The 23,820-nt window shown below is 42.7% G+C and overlaps 1 protein-coding gene across 7 annotated transcripts in view; it reads right to left on the bottom strand.

Moving 5' to 3' along the window:
* Positions 1–23,820, bottom strand: part of TCF12 (transcription factor 12) — a 359,298-nt gene that overhangs the window by 100,938 nt on the left and 234,540 nt on the right. For 6 of the 7 annotated variants that reach the window (XM_085847283.1, XM_085847284.1, XM_085847281.1 and 3 more), the window contains 4 exons: positions 9,818–9,920; positions 8,541–8,680; positions 7,632–7,839; positions 2,016–2,080 (listed from right to left, as the gene is read on the bottom strand). In XM_085847283.1, coding sequence (XP_085703409.1) covers positions 2,016–2,080; positions 7,632–7,839; positions 8,541–8,680; positions 9,818–9,920 — 516 coding nt within the window. Of the gene's footprint in view, positions 1–2,015; positions 2,081–7,631; positions 7,840–8,540; positions 8,681–9,817; positions 9,921–17,735; positions 18,199–23,820 lie in introns of those variants that run through there. The other variant, XM_085847288.1, reaches the window with a different exon arrangement.

Genomic DNA, 23,820 nt, shown 5'->3' with positions numbered 1-23,820 from the left:
AACAGCACATCAAAGGCATTGCTTGCACACCCAGTTTCATCTTTTTTCCCCTCGAGAGCCAAGAACGCAAAGGCCATGCACATAGGAGGGGGGAGAGAGAAAAAAAAGTGTTGAAAGTCAAATCTCCCAAACTGAATTATGGTGCAAATGGTTTTGCTTTATCCTTCATGGAAAAGAGTCTGGATTGCGGCCCAAACGACCAGGACAATCCAAGCGGTTGGTACGACTCAGCGAGGCATCGTTTGGACAAGAAATGAAAAAGTTAGCCAAGGATTCTGAAAGCCATCTGCAGATATACACCAGGATATCACAACGGATGTGTGCCATCATTTTGCGATCGGCATGAAGACCCATTTGCAAATTTATGTTAATATTATTTAGAAGCATCACCAAAATATGACGAAAGGAAATGACTTGACTTTGATGAGAAGGAACGGCAAGAACACCAAGATTATTATCTATTTTGGCGAAGAAACAAGATGTGAAATGCCAGAGTAACGAAGAATTATTGGCTCAATGTTTTCCAGATGTGTTAGCCTGAGTCTCAAACTCATTTTAAGGCATTTGTATGAATATATAGGTTGCGATGCGTTGGGGAAACAACTTTTTGAATTAAACAATTTAAGTTTGCACAAAAAATACATGAATCCAAGAACAGACGAAAAGTAAAATCCTTAAGTTAGGAATGAAGTTGTTGATAAACCAGCACTTAAAATGCACTTTATCCCAATATTTATCGCCAAAGGCAACATATTTTGAATCCCAAAGTAATCATAAACAGCAACTTTGAAACAGAGAGGGATTGTTGCCGACAGTTGATTGCTCAATGCTTCCTTGTGCTTTTGGCAAGCAATCAAACCCACAAGGTCTCCTGCAGAGTTCAATTAAACAAAATGCGTATCGTTAAACCCATTTAAAATAAATGCAGGTGAATTGTTAAAGTGCTTAAGATGTTGAGATTTATGAGAGTTTGGCAAGTTTGAATGTACAAATGTCAAATTAAGGTCCATACTCTAGCTTTTCGCCGCTCTTGATTCAACTTGGAGGGAGGTGGGGAGTGGCAGGTGTTGTATGTAAGTTGGCATCATAATTCCTTGGGGAATGTTCATGATGACAGTTAAAGCTGTCACTGAAAGTCAGGAGAGTGTAATATGCAGCTGTATAAAGTCTCAAAGCAACAGAGAGAACTAGAAGAGCACTCGGTAGAGCGCATACCTCTGCCACGTAATGCCTGATCCAAGAGAACATATCGGGCCCAATACATTTTTGAAATACCATACTACACAGTACTATATCGTTTTTCGCCCTTTCTCTCAATGGTGAAGAATCACTTCAGAATTAAATAATTATCATATCCAGATCCGCATTCGGATCTTTGCCCAAATCAAACAATTTGTCGTGGTCACACACCCAACCTATCCACCAGGTTTCATCCGAATCTCTTCACAACTTTTTGAGATATCGTGTTATATATCATTTTCGCCCCATCTCTCAATGGTGAAGAATCACTGAAAAAACTCTAGTCGTCGGATCTGGATCCGGATCGTCACTAAAATCTAAGCAATTTGTCCTTGTCACACACCGAACCTGTCCACAAAATTTCATCCGAATCCGTACATAATTTTTGAGATATCCTGCATACAAAAAACAGACAAACAGACAGAAAGGTGTGAAAACAAAACCTCCTTCACCTTCTGTGGTGGAGGTAATAAACAACAACGTTGAATGAACGAAGGTGCCAATAGTGGACAAAAGTCTTGCAATCCGAACAAGGCACAGAGCCAGAGAAAAGGCACAAAGATAAATGGGTGTGACACCCTATTTGGTGGACCTTTTTGAGGGTAACCACACTGTGAAGTATACATCAATATACGTATCACTTGTTTCGATCTCATTCTTTATCCTTATCTCCTGGATGGCAAACAGGTACATTTGCTTGTATGGATAAAAACACAATCAACAAATACTTTTGTAGGCAAATAAAACATCGGAAAAGGGCACAGTAAGTGACTTACAGATGCCAAGGCCTTTCCCAATGCGTCACCCGTTTGTGATGATACTCCGGTGTTGTTCTTGCTTCCTGTAAAGCAAAAACAAAAAAAAACCCCAAATTGTCGATCAGATTTTCCTCTCTCATATATCTAAAATATAAAGCTCATTCTTACCAATCACTGAATCTCTGACTAATATGAATGTTCGGTACCTTCTGGGTGATGTAAAAGCTGAAATTTTGCGTTCCGACGGTCATCAAAGCCAATACATCAGGAAAAATCACAAAACCGTCGGAAAGCATCCGGAAATGAAATTATCCGAAAATAAGTGCAGCCTTGTTGTGCTCACTGCAGGTGAGTAACCCGAGACAATTGGAGGTCATGCTGCAACTGCCGTTATTTATTATGTCTGATGAGAAGAAGCGGCACGGTTCATTATTGCATGTAATGGGTAAGAAAACCCCACAAGTATATATGTATGTATGTGTGTGTATAATATATATATATATATATATATATATATATATATATATATATATATATATATATATATATATATATATATGTCATGATTTTAGCAACCTCTGGCTGTAATGATGAGCATCAGCTGCAGATTATGTCTCACAAAGTAAAACCGCATAATCTGCAAAGAAACAAAAGCTTGTCTGCCACCCAGATGAATGTTCCCACCAATGCAAACCAAAAAAAACCTGAAGGCAAGTGCCTTCGGGTAGGGATGTCGGCCAAAATATGTGGAGCGTGACAAAGTGCTCCTAACCAATCTCATAGACTTGAGTCCCATGCAGTTGCAGACATTATATATATATATATATATATATATATATATATATATATATATATATATATATATATATATATATATATATATATATATATATATATATATATATATATATATATATATATATATATATATATATATATATTTTGAACCACTGACTGTCTAATATTAAAGATCGGTGACGTAGAAATGTGAAAATGTGTGTGCCGATGGATATCGGATTCAGTACACCGGGGTGGGGGGAATCGTAAAACAACATCCACAAATGAAAATATAAATAATGTCTTTTTTTCTTTTAAAGGAGGTGTGATCTTAGACAAAGGGGAAGCACTGTAATTTTGTGTGCCGACGGACATCAAAGTTGATGCACCAGGACAAAAAAAAAAAAAATCGCAGAACCGTCGGAAAGCATCTGTGAATGATAATATAAATAAATGAAAAAAATAATGAAAATAAATAAATGAAAAATCAAATGCAGGTGAGCAACCCCAGACAATGGGGAACACACGTATCATATGCTTACACACGATGTAAGCACACCCCACGTGTGTGTATGTGTGTGTGTGTGTGTATATATATATATATACATACAGTGGGGAGAACAAGTATTTGATACACTGCCGATTTTGCAGGTTTTCCCACTTACAAAGCACGTTGAGGTCTGTAATTTTTATCATAGGTACACTTCAACTGTGAAAGACGGAATCTAAAACAAAAATCATGAAAATCACATTGTATGATTTTTAAATAATTAATTTGCAGTTTATTGCATGAAATAAGTATTTGATACATCAGAAAAACAGAACTTGATATTTGGTACAGAAACCTTTGTTTGCAATTACAGAGATCAGACGTTTCCTATAATTCTTAACCAGGTTTGCATAGACTGCAGCAGGGATCTTGGCCCACTCCTCCATACAGATCTTCTCCAGATCCTTCAGGTTTCGGGGCTGTCGCTGGGCAACACAGACTTTCAGCTCCCTCCAAAGATTTTCTATTGGGTTCAGGTCTGGAGACGGGCGATGCCACTCGAGGACCTTGAGATGCTTCTTACGGAGCCACTCCTTCGTTGCCCTGCTGTGTGTTTCGGGTCGTTGTCATGCTGGAAGACCCAGCCACGCCCCATCTTCAATGCTCTTGTTGAGGGAAGGTGGTTGTTGGCCAAGATCTCGCGATATATGGCCCCATCCATCCTCCCCTCAATACGGTGCAGTTGTCCTGTCCCCTTTGCAGAAAAGCATCCCCAAATAATGATGTTTCCACCTACATGCTTCACGGTTGGGATGGTGTTCTTGGGGTTGTACTCATCCTTCTTCTTCCTCCAAACACGGCGAGTGGAGTTTAAACCAAAAAGCTCTATTTTGGTCTCATCAGACCACATGACCTTCTCCCATTCCTCCTCTTAATCATCCAGATGGTCATTGGCAAACGTCAGACGGGCCTGGACATGCGCTGGCTTGAGCAGAGGGACCTTGCGTGCGCTGCAGGATTTTAATCCATGACGGCGTAGTGTGTTACTTATGGTTTTCTTTGATACTGTGGTCCCAGCTCTCTTCAAGTCATTGACCAGGTCCTGCCGTGTAGTTCTGGGCTGATCCCTCACCTTTCTCATGATCATTGAGGCTCCACGAGGTGAGATCTTGCATGGAGCCCCAGACCGAGGGAGATTGACTGTTATCTTGAACTTATTCCATTTTCTAATAATTGCGCCAACAGTTGTTGCCTTCTCACCAAGCTGCTTGCCTATTGTCCTGTAGCCCATCCCAGCCTTGTGCAAGTCTACAATTTTGTCCCTGATGTTCTTAGACAGCTCTCTGGTCTTGCCCATTGTGGAGAGGTTGGAGTCTGATTGATTGAATGTGGGCAGCTGTCTGTTATGTCGATAACGAGTTCAAACAGGTGCAGTTCATACAGGTAATGAGTGGAGAATGGGAGGGCTTCTTAGAGACAAAATTAACAGGTCTGTGAGAGCCGGAATTCTTACTGGTTGGTAGGTGATCAAATACTTATTTCATGCAATAAAATGCAAATTAATTATTTAAAAATCATACAATGTGATTTTCAGGATCTTTGTTTTGGATTCCGTCTTTCACAGTTGAAGTGTACCTATGATAAAAATTACAGACCTCAACGTGCTTTGTAAGTGGGAAAACCTGCAAAATCGGCAGTGTATCAAATACTTGTTCTCCTCACTGTATATATATATATATATATATATATATATATATATACATATATATATATATATATATATACATATATATATACATATATATATATACATATATATATACATATATATATATACATATATATATATATACATATATATATATACATATATATATACATATATATATATACATATATATATATACATATATATATACATATATATATATATATATATATATATATATATATATATATTCTGTCTGTTATTACAAAGATCTAACTGGACCTTTTTTACATTTGTGGTCTTGAAAACCATGCAAAGTGAAGAAAGAGTGGCAGTTATTTGAAGCTGGAGAACATTGCTAATAGAAGACATAAAATATCTAAAAACAATCTTCAAGTGAATTGGAATATGAGACATGAATTTGATGATGTTTTGAGAGTTACATATTTCACCAGCATGATTTTCATCGAATGTGTTATTTGCATGTTTTTTTGTTTGTATATGAATGAGCTCATGCCAACAATATTTGCAAAGAGAATGTTCAAAGGCAATCATGGAATAAGGAGACAGACCATTTTATTTGCCAATGATAAACAAGAAGTTGATTAAAAATGGTGTTCAAACACCAAAATAGCATTCGGACAACAATGGTGGTCTTAACCCCATCATATAAAGAGATATATATGAGGGACATTCAAAAAGTACTGCATATGAGATGCTTCACAACAGTCCAAGCCAAGATAATGTTTCGAGAGTTTTATTCTACAAGTATATATAATTATTAAGAGAAATATTTTCTATATACATATATGAATCACATGTTAAAGGACAAGAGCCACAGGCAAAATCATTCAGGATGACCTGCAACAAAGAAACTTAAGGGAAAAGGAAGGAGAAAGACTACGTCGTCTCTTCAGACTTTCAGATCTCCCCTCCCCACCCCCCCCCAAAAGAACCGTACAGAAAACCCTTCCATCTACTTTCTTGACAACCCTCTAAAATAAGTTTCAAAGAAGTTCAGTCAAACTCTTGGGTCTCACTCTCAGCTATGATCTATCTTGGGAAAATCACATTTCAAAGTTGGCCTCGCAAGCCAGTTGCCAACTGGGCATCCTCCATCGTCCTTCCTTGACACACCTGAGCTCCTATTCACCTACAAGGCTTTCATCCTCAGCATGATGGAGTACTGATCTCGCCTCTGGGTTGTCTCCCCTGCATCACATCTTTTGCAGTTTGACACCATGGAAAGCAAGGCCTTCAGCAATATTGGAATCTCCCATGATGAAGCTAAGTCCATGGGGCTTATCACTTCGCAATTGCAGACAGGTCGGTGGTCTGTCTTCTACTGCCTCCTTTCTGGTGTTGCACCGTCTGCCCTTTCTGTGCTTTGTCCACCTCCCCCCAGGTTTCTGCAGGGCACACACGGTCCACCATCTGGTGAATCTCCAAAAATCCAGGATCACTGCTCACCTCCACTCATTCGTTCCTCTTTTTCCGACCTGTAGAACCAACTTCCACAACCCCTTCAATCTTATTCTTCCCTCCAGGTCTTCAAGACAGCTGGTCACCACAATCTCAGATCATTCCCAAGCCAAAAGCATGATCCTTTCAACACCCACCAAAAACCACCTCTCCTCCCACCACTTGTCCACCCCTGCATTCTCCCCTACCCCTCAACCTTACCCGCGCATCCCTTGTTGTCAGTCTCCGTTCATTTTCTCCCTCGGCCATGGTGTCTCGCCTTTCTTTTTTTTTCTCCCCTTCGCTTTTGACATTTCCCCCTTCTCCTCCTGCTGTTCTTTTTGTTATGTTGCATCCTGATCCATTCTGTGTTCTAGCTCTTCCACGAGCCTTGACTATGTACTGTAGACACAAAAAAAAGATCAGGGAGACCTATTGATCCAGGCCTTCAGCTACTGAATGCTGTTGGGAAAACAAAGAGCTTGTTGATTCCATAATTTATTGGTGAGATTGGAGGGGGGGGGTGTGGAAAAAAAAAAGAGGATGCACCTTTATTGGTTTGGCATGAATGGAAACATGCAGAAAGGGTGGCTGGCTGAAACCAGGTGGCTGGCTGAAACCAGGTGAGTGGAATGTTCATTGAAAAAAAACCAAACTCATTGTGGAACTTTTCAAGAAAGGATATCTACGGATGGGATGTTTAAAAGTGGAATCAAAAAAATATTTTTAACTGCAAGGACGAAGGCTGTCACATCAGTATGAGAAATATGAGCATGTAACAGTTGGTGTCACAAGAACACAATTTTCAGACGATTTAAGTTAGGTACATTAGAGACAATAAAAGGGTAGATCTTTATTGGAACGACCTTCTGTGGATGCAAAATTCAACATCATCTTCTTCAGATCCTTTGTATGGAGTAGGGGGGTGGGGGGGGAGCATGGGGACAGGGGTGGCTCAAGAGATGAAACCAAAAACCAATGAAGAATAAAAAGGATTTCCAGACAGTCAGTTCATAATTAACAATACGGTGGTGAGTGACTCTGGGTTAAAACAAAATAATAGATGTGGAGCACAATTATGAACCCAAAAATAAAAAATAAAAAAACAAAAAGCCTTCGAAATGCAGCAGAGGCATTTAAGATTTGCCAACAAGTCAAATAGTAAAACCCTACGTGGACAAGTGGTCATATCACCGACCTGAGATGCGCAGGGTTGCTACAGGAGAGGGAACGTGTGCGGGGTGCTGTGGATGAGATTCGCCCAGAAGTGCTTCACTGCTGTTGATGGGAGGCGTGTGCGTTGATGCCGACACATAGCTCGTGGAGACGGGTGCGCCACGGTGGGGAAATGTTGTCATGGGCGGCAGGTTGAGGCCTGGTTCCGCAGGCGAGTGTGAGGGGTAGCTCTACAATGAAGTGAAAAGCGCATGGCAGTCGGACAGGGGACTGATCGTGACAGTCATATTCTCAGCACCCATCAACAATCGGATATGTTGCTTCCACCTTGAGAATTACACTTTGCTTTGACAAGGTCACCACAAGTGTAAGGAGAGTGCCAAATGCAGTAACAATGCCAAAGCCAACTTTAGCATTTTTTTTTTCCATGTTACTCTACAAGCAGGAACAGCAATTTGTCAATGGTGACATCATGAAAAGCTTATAAATTGCCCCATCATTATCATCAGGGCAACAGCAGAGAAGGAGGCTAAGCCCATCTGCTTGTATTCCACCACCCACGATGTTCCAGTACGCTCTATAGCAATACCTGCGGAGTTAAAAGCTACCAATAATTAGTGGTGACGGCACTCCATATTACCATGCACTAATAGCCCTTATTTTCAGTCATATATTTCACGTACAAACACTCACAGAGTTCTGATGTGCAGAATAAGAGAAGACAATGCAAACTTTCGGAGTCACTTTTTTCAAAACTAAGAATAAGCCAAAATAGATGCGTAAGGGACTAAGCAGTGGCTTCTGCATCGGGATTCAAAGTTTCTTGACGATTGTGGCATACGATAAATCGTTAAGAGAACATCTACCATCCATACGACAAACCTTTCACCAAGAAGATATTGCGAAAAGCAATCGTAATGAATCATCGTACCAGCCGCTCATGGGGATGCAGACCGCTGTAGGCTGAGGATGGTGTCATGTGACCTGAGGCTGCTCCCAGAAGGCCCCCGTAACTTTGCTGGCTCATGCCATTGGATGAGCCCCAAAGATCAGAGGAGCCGTGAGGTCCATCTGCAGAGAGTGTGAACGAAGTCAGCCGATCCTCTCAAACACGAGCCATCCATCCATCCATTAGGACCATACTCTGTGCAGAGCGTTGGTGCCGCCGAAGCAGTCTCCTTGGCTATTGGGAACAATCCTGGACGGGTCGCCACTCCGACACAGTATACCAGCATGCTGGCGCTCATTTTGCCGACCTCGGAAGGATGACAGGCAGAGTCAACCCCACGTGGTGTTAATTCAACAGCTGAGCGGGATTTGAACTCAGGACCCTAGGATCCCAAGCCCACTACCCTAACCATTAAGCCAACACCAGGCATAAACACGAGCAAAACTGCAAATTTCCAATTTTTCAAGCAACAAATACAATTAGCAAAATAAACGCAGCACTTTTCATTCAGAGTGAACACAACCCCATCCACCGAAACCTACAGCCGATGAAGGCAGTGCCGCATGTCTGTCAAAGACTTTGATCGGCTCTTCCATACACCCAGCGAGGAAACAAGCAGCGAGTTAGAAAACAAAAAATCGTTTTAAGAGACAATATCCTCGGGTCAGTAAATTTTTTCGAGCGACAAAAACTCTTTGAAACGTCTCGAGTCAATGAGGCCCATCCATATTTTTACCGTTGTCTCATGAAAAATTTGGGTTGAATTGTCCCACAAAGCACTTTATAAAAAGTGAAACAGGTCATGGAAGAACTCTAGCATTGAGATGAAAGGATGAAGGAAAGAATGGGAAATAAATGAGAACAACAAATCCTGCCAACAAATTGTGGGGTACCCTCGAGAATCTCAAAGCAATCGGTTGAAAGGAAATTCCAGAAGCTCAAAGCCCGAGGCTTGGGGAGGATGCATCGCAGGACTGTGGCGGTTTACAAAACCCTTGGTCAGGGGGAACAGAAGACATTTTGTGGTGAGTTTTGTGAAAAATGAGCAGCGCTGGAAAAGTGACCGCAAGCTGACCGACACGGCACTACAAGAGTGCAGTTTTCGTGAAATGCAGGTTTTGCTGTGCGTTTGCCCGAGCTTCAGGCATTGGCCATGTTTGGAGAAAGGCACGATATAGAGCAGAGACCCAAGCTACATTTGAAAAGCGTCAAGTTAGGGAGGGCGGCGAGATGATGACCTGGTGAAGTACAAAGCTCACCCTGCATGAAGTATGGGCTCGAGAACATGCCGACAGGAGGTTTGCTGGTGTAGCTCGGAGATTCCCGATTATATTCATCCGTAGCCACAGGAGGAGCGTAAACCTGACAGAGAGGTTTGGGAAGAAAACAGAGCAGGTAGTGATGACATGAAACAAAAGAACACAATTTCCAGAAATATTTGGGGGGCAAGTTGGAGCAAGACATCATGGCATACGAATGGATATTTGCCAGGTGATGCCTTGCACACGGTGTCCAAGGGACAGTCAGGTGAAGGATCTTTGGAGACCCAGCCTGCACCAAGTTCCGAAGAACAACCAAGAAATGAAAAAAAAAAGAAAATCATTTTCCTCTGAGAGAAATAGACACGGGATGTCAAGACCATCGCGGAGAAAAGCAACCTTTTGTAAAGATATTTACTTGCCATCACCAAGCTCGTAAATTAATGGTGAAAGGAATTGCAAGAAAAGAGAACGTGCATGGAACAATGTGTTGTTTTCATGGAATAGAACACCAGCGATAGAGTGTGTGGCAAAACAAGAGTAATTAAACCAACCTTAGACCCTTTTGCATATGTATAAAGGACATTGAGAATGAAGGTTTTTTTCATTGAGAAAAACAACAGTGGAAGAGAATCTGAAGGTCTCAACGAAACACGCGTTGTACGTCGTCGAGCTCGATGGGACAATTTCATTATTTTTTTTTTGTGTGTGCACACGTGTGTGCGTGTGCAGCATAAGTTTCTGATTAAACTCCTTCTACCTCAGATCATGCGCTTCTACCCAACAGCTTCCGGACGCCTCGGCAATAACTGTACCACATCAACGCTCGCGCCGCGGAGGCCAACAGATTCCATGGCACATATGCCTGATCCAAGAGACCATCCATCACTGTCGGCCGTCACCTCACGGCGCCTGGCCGCGAACTAGTGCGGTAGCTTGCCAGTAAGCCTTGGCAGGGGGTATGTGGGCTTGGGGGATGTTGTGCAGCACCAAGAGAGAGAAACAACCTAAGGAAGGTGCAGCCATGCAAGGTTTCTATTGGGTCTTCACCTGATTACACCAAGAAAGATAGTGATACCAGCATCACAGCTGCATTCTTAAATCCTCAGAAAAGATTATATGGAAAGATTGAAAAACCTGGTCAAAGGCAATTCTCTCATGGGGACACACACGTACTTTCTTTGATCAAGATGTAGTTAATAACGCAGCAATTGCAATGACAATTATAGTCACAAAACTGCATCAATGCTTAATGTGAAAAGGAAGGCAGAAAGGGAGGGGGCCAGGGGGAGGGTTGTGGTGGGGTAAGAGTTGGCTGTGAGCCTATTGTCATGGTATTGGGGGTTGGGGGGGAGGAGGTGTTGGGCAGAGTAGCACCAAGGCAAAGGCACAGAGGGATAGAAGGTCAGAGGGTCTGCTGCTTATTATTTACATCTCTAACTCACGCATACAGCCCACCCCCATGCCAAGGGCCGAGAACAGTCACCCCTCTCCCCCACCCCCCCCTCTCCACAGTCAAAAAGGTTTATTAGAAGCAGATGGTAAGAACAAAGAAAAGGCCATTCCTTCAGGACTTCCCAAGTGCAATTCAAGCACAATTATCAAGCACACAATTTATAGCGACAATGAAAGGAGCCTTGCAAGAGTCCTTTATACACCGTGACAACACGCGAGAACACACTATGTCTACATAATGTATTTCCTACATGTGTGTAAAATGCAACAAAAGCATACAGCCAGGGCGAGAGGCAAACTATTACGTACAACGACGCAGAGTGGAGTCAGAGCAAAAGTAGTACCTGACTTTCATGTTTGGTAATAAATTATTTATGTTTCCTTAAAGTTGAATGTGACTCAGATAGAAGGGAGGGCAGGATGTTCTGGAGAGAGAGAGAGAGAGAGAGAGACAGAGAGAGAGAGAGAGAGAGAGAGAGAGAGAGAGAGAGAGAGAGAGAGAGAGAGAGAGAGAGAGAGAGAGAGAGAGAGAGAGAGAGAGAGAGAGAGAGAGAGAGAGAGAGACAGATGTAGAGAGAGAGAGAGAGAGAGAGAGAGAGAGAGAGAGAGAGAGAACCTCAAAATGCCTTAGGCTGTACAGAGCAGTAATGTGTACACAATTGCCAACAAAGGCCTTTCCGTGACAATAAAAATCTGCAACAACTTATCCCGCAGTTAATTTAAAATAAGAAGCACCTGATCTTTAGGAAGCGGGCTAACGAGATACAGCCGTTGGAAGCGGAAGAAAGACGGCATGCGCCGACCTTTCCTCCTCCGTAATGCGAAACCCTTACATTTCTATTTTGCCGCTTTTGTGCATATTTATTTGCTATTGAAAACGGATCCCGGGCCATGATGTAGTCATCTTGGATGAAACATATTCCAGCTTTAAGGAGGCTTGTCAGCAGCGGTGTTCAGGCCCACGTGAGCCAGCACACTGCCTCGTGCATCGTCCAGCTCACAGCTGGATCCGTTCTCTGGCCTGCCTCGGATCAACCCTAATCATAAGCGACAGGACGGACTTTCATCTTTAAGAGAAAAAGGAGACCAGGAAGAAAGGCAGGGCCCGCTCAAAGTGCAGGCACGACGACGCGTGCCGTACCCATTGGCTTTGCTATTTCGCTTTAACATCTTCAGCCGTGTGCCCCAGGCAGTCAAGCTCAACACAAGAGTGCATCTAACGCCTTCATTTCCACCTTCGCCATGTGGAGTTTTGGTCCCTCTCAAAATTTGTTCTAGCCACCCCTGAAAGCTATGCATGTCAAAACCCCTCCATGCACCCACCGAGTTGATTTTTGGTACCACGGCATGAGTTCTTCCTGCAACACAAAAATCAATGGTCTTTTGTGTGCCTTTTTTGCTCCAGTAGCAGCGTTTACAAATCCCGGCTGTTTTACGGAGAGACTTAAGACAAGACGCAATGATGTCAGGAATTTGGGTCCAACAAGAGCCCACTTTAGCCCATGGCTTCTGATTGGCTGATGTGGTGTCAGTGACGGAGCTTCGGCACACCTGCTGCACACCGACTTCAAATCCAATGTAAATAACACATTCACTTACAATTTTTCCAAATGCGTCATAATGACAAAACCGAATTATCATGAAGTTGCACAAAATGGATTTATCTGACATTTAAACGTGAAAAAGAAATTGCAAAATAATATTTTGTTCTCATTATTCCTTCCACTATCGTGTTGTTCTATTTGAAGAAAACTAGAATATGGCACGAATCAATCAATGGAAATGCCTCCGCCTGAGTAACACGTGAACGCACTGTAACGTTTGATCTCCATTAAAGGTCACATGAAAAATTACAGACGAGAGCGAGAGCAAGACAGGGACAGGGACAGAGACAGAGACAGAGACAGAGACAACATCAGATGCTTCTAACTTAAGTTATGATCTGGAAAATGATTTTCAAAGGGCACATGACCTTTGACCCGTTGAACCCTATGTTGAATCAGTTTATCTTTGTATCGCAGTCCTAACTTGTGCCAAGTTTGGATGGAATCCCTTCAGTAGTTTACAAGTTATCGCGGTCACGATAATCTGCTACGCACGCACCGCCGGACGGACAACCCAAAAACATAATGCCTCCGGTGCCTTCGGGTGCGGAGGCATAAAAAAACAAGAAGAAATAAATGTGGCCGAGGAACAAAAAGAGTGCAGCAGATAGAGTTAGCATAATAAGCAAAGTAAGGTTATGTAGAATAAAGGAAGAGGAGAAGATGATATGAAGCAGTAAAGGAAGTGGAAGATTTGCGGAAGAAATGTAAATAAGGATTATCAGGAACAATGGAGGCAAGTGAAGCAGAGAAGAGGTAACATCAACAGGAAGAGTAGGAGGCCACAGGAAAAAAAAAACAAAAAAACACTACAATTAAATAGAAATATAGGAAGTGTAGGAAGAGAATTAGGAGTGGGAGGAATACGAGAAGGATGTGTGGGATGAAGGAGATGAGAAAAGAACAGAGAGCTCTAATTGGAAGCACCATGTGAGCACAACGTACACATCACTCCAGATGTGAGCATCCAAGTCAGGCTCATAAAGGACTGCACCCAGATCGAAGGTATTAACTCGGGTGGGTGGGGAAATGTTGTGATCTCCATGTTGAATCAAAACAATTGCATCGTAATGAACTCCGCAAACAGGTAGTCATGTAAATCTATTTTTATTTTTCATGAGGTGAAAAGGAAGGAGAGAGGGCCGGCACAGAGAGTCGAAATCAGTCAGACAGCACCGATGCTCGATGCTCTCGTCTTGATGCTCTCGTCGCGCCCAGCTCTTTAATTAAGAAGTGCATCGTGTCGGGTCCAATATAATCGATCACAGAGTGAGGAAGGTGACAGACAATTAATGTTCCTCAGCAACAGACCGAAAATCCTCACGACACATTGATCTTAATGCAACATTGGGAGCTATATATCCCCTTTACGGAAAGCAAAAAAAAATATATATATATATATATATATTAACCTCATGTCAAATAAGGCAAGGGGACCCCTTCCTGGAAATATATAACCAAATCCTCAATATAGGGATGGATTTAGAGCTCTACAAACAGACATTCAGCGAAGACATCGAAAAGAGCAACGCAAAGGCGTCAATACGTTTATTTATTTTCACAGCACAACCTCAAATACCATTAATTATTTCAACGAAGCCACTCTTGGAAACACCTGATGTCACTATAACGGCTCTAGGTAGAGTGCATACCTCCGGCAGGCCGACCAGTTTACGTCTTGTATCCCACTGATAGGCCGGATCTTCATCAGGGCTTGAAGCAAAGTCTAATTGCCTTGTTCTTGACAGCTACCCAACTCGTCCACCAAGTTTTGTCCGAATCCGTCCCAAACATTTTGAGATATCGTACTATATATTGTTTTTGGCGCCATCTCTGAATGGTGAAGAATGAATAAAATTTTTTTTCTAGTATCCGGATCCAGTTCCGGATTTTAACTAAAATCGAATCAATTGGTCCTCGTCACACACACCCAACCTGTCCACAAAATTTTGTCCGAATCTGTCAACTTTTTGAGATATCCTGCACACAAACAAACGGCAGGGTGAAAACATAACCTCCATCCACCTTGGTGGCGGAGGTAATAAAGCATAAAACTATATATATATATATATATATATATATATATATATATATATATATATATATATATATATATATATATATATATATATATATATATATATATATATATATATCTTTACGTCTGGTTTGATGGTTAGGGTGGTGGGCTTGGGATCCTCGTATCTGGAGTTCAAATCCCCCTCAGCTGTTGAATAAATACCAGGTGGGGTTAACTCGGCCTGTCATCCTTCCGAGGTCAGCAAAATGAGTACCAGCTTGCTGGTATCCTGTGTCGGAGTGGCGACCCGTCCAGGATTGTGCCCAATAGCCAAGGAGACTGCTTAGGCAGCACCAACGCTCTGCACAGAGTAGGGTCCCAATGGATGGATGGATATATACCTTTAGCAGCATGTAAATGTGACTTCATTATCATCAAATGTGTCTGGAATACAAAGGACGGAAGGAAATTGTTCAACTATGACGTACAAAGCAGAAAGGGATTCCTTATGGTTTTTCAGCTCTTCTCGGGAATACCAACTAGCTGTTGCTGTGCCATCAAGCAAAGGCTGTGTAAGAGGGAAGAATCAAACTCTTCCTTTGACTGGCATAAGAGAAGAAGCAGCACGACCACGGAGTGCAAGAAATCGGTTTGTGTACGAGTTACGTTCATGTAGCATTTAGAACAGGCCGTGCAAAATAAATAAATAAATAAAAAATGAGCGATCAACTCAAACACCTTGAAAATGCAATGATTTTTGTACAAGTATTCACGCGGATTAATTACTTAGGATGAAATAGCATCATAAAATAGGTTTTATAGCAAGGTAATTGTTCCACGTTCAATGGGGTCGCCGTGGTTATTCGCAAGTACGCATCTGGTGTACCATCAAGCAGATCGAGGTGCGGCTGCCATCGGGATTGAAATCCCAAGGCTTTGATCACTTCCTGATGAGCGACGACGACGGACAAAGTTATTTTGTGCCAAGAGATGTTGATCGAGCCATAAAAATTGTGAGCTCATTTGAGAGAGGCCGTTTCAATTGATGGAAGAACAGAAATAACAAACGGTATCACGACAAGATGCTGCTTTGCTGAGAGATTAGCGGTGTTTGTAAATCCCCAGCGAGTCTGCGGCCCCAGGGAGATGTCGCATAAACAATGTGGGGATAGAAGGATGAAGGGGAGGAAGGAAGGAGGGGTGAAGGGTGAGATTCAGCTCTGATGTGCAGATGGAAAGTCTAAGGATGTAAACGAAGGAAGGAGTTGTGAATATCATCACGTCGAAGAATGAGAGGGATTGCCATATATATATATATATATATATATATATATATATATATATATATATATATATATATATATATATATATATATATATATATATGCTTGTTACATTGAACTCTCGGCCACAGACTAATAAAACTGAAAAAATAAATTAATTAATTTCACGTTACACATTTATTGGCACGTCTTGGACTGTTGTGACTATCTCGTCCGGACGACTTTGAGAAAACACCTGCACGCACCTCTTGAAACAGTAGTGGAATGTTTAACAGAAATCGGCCAAGCACACAGGACAATATTTCCACGTACGAGGAGCCTTCGCAAAGTGAAATAAAAGGAAATGAGCTTTCAGCATGTTCTTGCGTCAAATGGTGTCATTTGTGGTGAGAGTAAAACGAAGGAACAATTTCTGAATTAGTTTACCAAACAATAAGGCAAAGCGAGCTCGATAATGATTGGAATGTTGTTTTGAGTCGAAGCAGATGGTGTCCATGAAGGGTCACATGATGAGCCCAAACTAACATGTCGTATGTCGTCGTCCGGATGGGGACGGTCATCAACTCATCCTGCACTGCTACTTCCCCACTAAACCCCCAAACAAGTTCTCCGGCTCCACAGTATCGACATTGGGTACTTACTGTCAGTTGGAAACTCCATCTTGAAATGCATCAAATGGGGCTCATCCATGTCAAACTGTATGCATCTCTTTACGCTACAATCTGTCCTGATTCCTTTCCAACTCTTATTGTTCCTATAAGTATATTCCCCCCATCCGTCCCATGTCTCTTTCCCAATTCTTCGATACCTCTGACCCATCTCTGAATGTGCCTCAAACCGTTCCCCCATCTCCCTACACCTTTAACCGTCCCTCACCCTTCCTATGCTTCTAACTGTTCCTAACCCTTGAAACTTTAAACGGTCTACATCCCTGTACACTATCTCTGTCCCTGTAAACTTGCAAATGTTCCCTTCCCTCTGCTTTGTCAACTGTTCTCAACCATCTACACATCCATCCTCCCTGATCGCTTATCTCGCTTTATCCTTGTATTCTTGTAATGAACGGAAATAAATTGATGAACTCCGTTTTGGGAAGACTGTTCAATAAGATAATACATGGTGAATGGGTCGGGCAGGATTTCTGAGTTCCACGAGGCGGACGGATGTCCTTACTGTAGAGAACGAGAGAAACATCCAACGCACTCATGGAAGAAGCAAACACAAGAACATCATTGGAAGGACCAAACACAATGGAATCCCAATGGATTCGATCAGAAATCCATACAAATGAGTTCAAAGGTAACTTTGGACCATTAAAAGGCAAGACCAAACTTTATTATTTATTTTTAAACACATTTTGACGTTTCGATTGAAAAGAAAACCAGATTAACAAAAGTTTGTGAAAAGTATTTCTAACCTGCAGGATTTTAAGATACAACGGTAAATGTTAAAGAAGACAGTTCGGCAGTCGAAACACCCGTGGACAGCCGGACGAGCCTGCAAGAGGGGAAGGGAGGGTAGGAGGGGTCCATAAGACCGTGGTAATTGACACTCACCGTTTTCCCATTGTAGTAATACATTAGCGAGTTGGCGCCCATTCCGGGCACGGGATAAGCGCAGTACATGGCTTGGGAGGATCTAGCTGCAAGTGTGCGGAACGGGAGCACGGCTGTGCCCGGCTCGCCCGGTCGTGCCTAAGCTGTCCTCGACTCCCGGCACGGCCATGGCTCACTCCGGACGGCGCGCCGCGGGCTATAGCGCGTCCCGCCTCCCCCCCTACACCCGCACCGCCTCTCTCAAAACGCACCCTCCCTCTTCCGACTCGATTACACCCCTTCCACCTACAGTCAGACACCGACCAACAACCACCGAACAATACAGCCACGTGGACCACGTCACAAGTTACCAATACGCGCGCAAAACTTTGCTCCGGGTTAGCAGTCGGTTCAAAGCGTCGCGAGCCCAACACAAGGGCCGAATACAAATCCCCTTAATTGACTCACGTCCCCCCAACCACCTCTGTTTGATTAAAGGGCCAGTGGCAGGGACGAAATCCTGTGACGCACGGCTAATGGCCCGGCCATCTGGCCGCTCCGCTGTTTATTCCAAGCATTGTTTACCGCTGACATCACCGGCGGGGTCACACCCGGGGTTACTCTCACGAGGAACATGTTTAAAAAGGCAAAAAACACGATAATAATACTAATAATAATAATACTAATAATACTAATAATACTAATAATAATAATAATAATAATAATAATAATAATAATAATAATAAACCTTCGACGCCATAAACCGATCGGGTTGTGGATAAAATGCCAACAGCGGAGTGGTGAGCTCGGCCAAGGCTTACATTGAGATATTTAGCGAAGGATCAGTCATCGGTGTTCATGGATAACAGGTCGGAGCGGTGGGAATCCAGTGGGGTTCCTCTGTGTTGGGAAAAAGGAAGAAATCCGTGTGGACGGATCTGTGCGTACGTGTTCAAACGGATCCATAAGTGTGTGTGGACGATCCATAAGTTTGTGTGAACGGATCCATAAGTGTGTGTAAATGGATCCATAAGTGTGTGTGGACAGATCCATAAGTTTGTGTGAACGGATCCATAAGTGTGTGTGAATGGATCCATAAGTGTGTGTGAACGAATACATAAGTGTGTGTGAACGGATCCATAAGTGTGTGTGGACAGATCCATAAGTGTGTGTGAACGGATACATAAGTGTGTGTGAACGGATCCATAAGTGTGTGTGAACGGATCCATAAGTGTGTGTGAGTGGACCATCGAGTGTGTGTGAATGGATCCAAAAGTGTGTGTGAACGGATCCAAAAGTGTGTGTGAGTGGAACAACAAGTGTGTGTGAACGGATCCATAAGTGTGTGTGAGTGGACCAACAAGTGTGTGTGAATGGATCCATAAGTGTGTGTGAGTGGACCAACAAGTGTGTGTGAACGGATCCACAAGTGTGTGAACGGATCCATAAGTGTGTGTGAACAGATCCATAAGTGTGTGTGAGTGGACCAACAAGTGTGTGTGAATGGATCCATAAGTGTGTGAACAGATCCATAAGTGTGTGTGAGTGGACCAACAAGTGTGTGGGAACGGATCCATAAGTGTGTGAACGGATCCATAAGTGTGTGTGTATGGATCCATAAGTGTGTGTGGACAGATCCATAAGTTTGTGTGAACGGATCCATAAGTGTGTGTGAATGGATCCATAAGTGTGTGTGTGGACGGATCCATAAGCGTGTGTGAATGGATCCATAAGTGTGTGTGGACAGATCCATAAGTGTGTGTGAATGGATCCATAAGTGTGTATGTGGACAGATCCATAAGTGTGTGTGATCGGATCCATAAGTATGTGTGAATGGATCCATAAGTGCGTGTAAACAGATTCATAAGTTTGTGTGATCGGATCCATAAGTGTGTGTGAATGGATCCATAAGTGTGTGTGTGTGTGTGTGTGTGTGTGTGTGTGTGTGTGTGTGTGTGTGTGTGTGTGTGTGAACGGATCCATAAGTGTGTGTGAATGGATCCATAAGTGTGTGTGGACAGATCCATAAGTTTGTGTGAACGGATCCATAAGTGTGTGTGAACAGATCCATAAGTGTGTGTGAGTGGACCAACAAGTGTGTGTGAACAGATCCATAAGTGTGTGAACGGATCCATAAGTGTGTGTGAACAGATCCATAAGTGTGTGTGAGTGGACCAACAAGTGTGTGTGAACGGATCCATAAGTGTGTGAACGGATCCATAAGTGTGTGTGAATGGATCCATAAGTGTGTGTGTACAGATCCATAAGTTTGTGTGAATGGATCCATAAGTGTGTGTGGACAGATCCATAAGTGTGTGTGAATGGATCCATAAGTGTGTATGTGGACAGATCCATAAGTGTGTGTGATCGGATCCATAAGTATGTGTGAATGGATCCATAAGTGCGTGTAAACAGATTCATAAGTTTGTGTGATCGGATCCATAAGTGTGTGTGAATGGATTAATAAGTGTGTGTGGACGGATCCATAAGTGTGTGTGTGAAAGCATCCACAAGTGTGTGTGAACGGATCCATAAGTTTGTGTGATCGGATCCATAAGTGTGTGTGAGCGGATCCATAAGTGTGTGTGAATGGATCCATAAGTGTGTGTGGACGGATCCATCAGTGTGTGTTATCGGATCCATAAGTGTGTGTAAACGAATCCATAAGTTTGTGTGAATGGATCCATAAGTGTGTGTGAACAAATCCATAAGTGTGTGTGAACGGATCCATAAGTGTGTGTGAATGGATCAATAAGTGTGTGTGGACGGATCCATAAGTGTGTGTGGACGGATCCATAAGTGTGTGTGAATGGATCCATGAGTGTGTGTGAACAGATCCATAAGTGTGTGTGAATGGATCCATGAGTGTGTGTGAACAGATCCATAAGTGTGCGTGAGTGGACCAACAAGTGTGTGTGAACGGATCCAAAGTGTGTGTGAATGGATCCATAAGTGTGTGTGGATGGATCCATAATTGTGCGTGGATGGATCCATAAGTGTGTGTGAACAGAGCCACAAGTGTGTGAATGGATCTATAAGTGTCTGTGAGTGGATCCAGAAGTGTGTGTGAACAAATCCATAAGTGTGTGTGAACGGACCCATAAGTGTGTATGTGGACGGATCCATAAGTGTTTGTGATCGGATCCATAAGTGTGTGTGAATGGATCAATAAGTGTGTGTGGACGGATCCATAAGTGTGTGTGTGAAAGCATCCACAAGTGTGTGTAAACGGATCCATAAGTTTGTGTGATCGGATCCATAAGTGTGTGTGAATGGATCCATAAGTGTGTGTGTGTGGACGGATCCATAAGTGTGTGTGAGCGGATCCATAAGTGTGTGTGAATGGATCCATCAGTGTGTGTGGACGGATCCATCAGTGTGTGTGATCGGATCCATAAGTGTGTGTAAACGAATCCATAAGTTTGTGTGAATGGATCCATAAGTGTGTGTGAACAAATCCATAAGTGTGTGTGAACGGATCCATAAGTGTGTGTGAATGGATCTATAAGTGTGTGTGAACGGATCCATAAGTGCGTGTGAACGGATCCATAAGTGTGTGTGAACAGATCCAGAAGTGTGTGTGAATGGATCCATGAGTGTGTGTGAACAGATCCATAAGTGTGCGTGAGTGGACCAACAAGTGTGTGTGAACGGATCCAAAGTGTGTGTGAATGGATCCATAAGTGTGTGTGAATGGATCCATAAGTGTGTGTGAATGGATCCATAAGTGTGTGTGAACGGATCCTAAGTGTGTGTGGATGGATCCACAAGTGTGTGTGTGTGAACAGATCCACAAGTGTGTGCGAGTGGATCCATAAGTGTCTGTGAGTGGATCTATAAGTGTGTGTGAACAGATCCATACGTGTGTGTGAACAGATCCATAAGTGTGTGTGAACGCATCCATAAGTGTGTGTGAATGGATCCATAAGTGTGTGTGAGTGGATCCATAAGTGTGTCTGAACAAATCCACAAGTGTATGTGAACAGATCCACAAGTGTGTGAACGGATCCATAAGTGTGTGTGAACGGATCCATAAGTGTGTGTGAACGGATCCATAAGTGTGTGTGAACGGATCCATAAGTGTGTGTGAACAGATCCATAAGTGTGTGTGAACAAATCCACAAGTGTGTGTGAACGGATCCATAAGTGTATGTGGATGGATCCATAATTGTGCGTGGATGGATCCATAAGTGTGTGTGAACAGAGCCACAAGTGTGTGAATGGATCTATAAGTGTCTGTGAGTGGATCCAGAAGTGTGTGTGTGAACGGACCCATAAGTGTATGTGAACGGATCCATAAGTGTGTGTGGATGGATCCATAAGTGTGTGTGGATGGATCCATAAGTGTGTGTGGACAGATCCATAAGTGTGTGTGGACGGATCCATAAGTGTGTGTGAACAGATCCATAAGTGTGTGAACTGATTCGTAAGTGTGTGTGAACGGATCCATTCGTGTGTGTGAGTGGATCCATAAGTGTGTGTGAACAAATCAATAAGTGTGTGTGAACGGATCCATAAATGTGTGTGGATGGATCCATAAGTGTGTTAACGGATCCATAAGTGTGTGTGAATGGATCCATAAGTGTGTGTGTACGGATCCATAAGTGTGTGTGGATGGATCCATAAGTGTGTGTGAACAAATCCATAAGTGTGTGTGAATGGATCCATAACTGTGTGTGAACGGATCCATAAGTGTGTGTGAATGGATCCATAAGTGTGTGTGGACGGATCCATAAGTGTGTGTGAACAAATCCATAAGTGTGTGTGATTGGATTCATAAGTGTGTTAACGGATCAATAAGTGTGTGTGAATGGATCCATAAGTGTGTGTGGACGGATCCATAAGTGTGTGTGAATGGATCCATAAGTGTGTGTGGATGGATCCATAAGTGTGTGTGAACAAATCCATAAGTGTGTGTGAATGGATCCATAAGTGTGTGTGGACGGATCCATAAGCGTGTGTGTGAATGGATCCATAAGTGTGTGTGGACAGATCCATAAGTGTGTGTGAACGGATCCATAAGTGTGTGTTCATATTGATGGGAAAACAAAATGCGTGCACTCAGAATGCAAAGCATTATGATCTCGGAATCTTTGTATAGTTTTCCACTCTCATGCAAAGATTATCAAAATAAGCAAAATAAATGGAGCAATGAATAAATAAATGGAATAAACTAAAATGAATCCATAACCAAAGCAGAAGGGCACTCGGTGGAGCGCATACCTCCACCACACAATACCTGATCCAACAGAACAAATCAAGCCCAATAAATCCTTGAAATATCATGCTATATGTCATTGAGCCCGATCTCAAAATGGTGAAGAATCACTCTGAAAATTAAATATTTCTCCTATCTGAATTCGGATCTTCAGCAAAATTGAATCAATTCCTCCTTGTCACACACACCCAAGGTGTGCACCAAGTTTCGTCCGAATCCGTCCACAACTTTTTGAGATATCGTGCTACATATCGTTTTTGGTCCCATCTCTCAATAGTGAAGAATCGCTTTTAAAATCCGAGTAGTCGGATTCGTATCTTCACGAAAATCTAATCAGTTCGTCCTTGTCACCCACTGAACCTGTCCACAAAATTTCATCCAGATCCGCCTCCAACTTTTTGAGATATCCCACACACAGACAGACAAACAGATAGCGGTGAAAACATAACCTCCTTCCACCTTTGGTGGTGGAGGTAATAAATAACGACAAGGTACGCTGTATTACACAACATCCAAATGGTTAAAGAACTATAAATGAAGAGCACACTATTTTAAAAAAGGACGAACAGCCGTTGCAGAGGGAAAACGCATTCCACGCAATATTTGTTTTTTGCTTGCTTCACGTTCAACTGTTGTCAACACGTCATCGACAAGTGACGTCAAGGGCGTCATAAAATTGCAAAAGCATCACCGCCGTGAACGGAGTCTGAAAAATCAGGTGAACAGAAATGATACGGTACTGTGCAAAAAAATGGGGAGAGGAATAACAGGAGCCACTCCAGCCTGCTCGCAATCCCAATTCCCACCCCTCCACCCTGACCTAGAGCTTTTGTCCTGTTGAGGAGGCACGAGCAAGTCAGCGTCACAAGCCGAAAGGGTTAAAACGGG

This window comes from Eptatretus burgeri, chromosome 11 (genome assembly GCF_056783735.1).
Source record: "Eptatretus burgeri isolate ZD-2024b chromosome 11, Ebu_testis_v1, whole genome shotgun sequence".
In the NCBI taxonomy this organism is placed as follows: Eukaryota; Metazoa; Chordata; class Myxini; order Myxiniformes; family Myxinidae; genus Eptatretus; species Eptatretus burgeri.
Note: the sequence above shows the minus strand (reverse complement) of the source record. Positions and strands in the feature narration are given on the sequence as shown.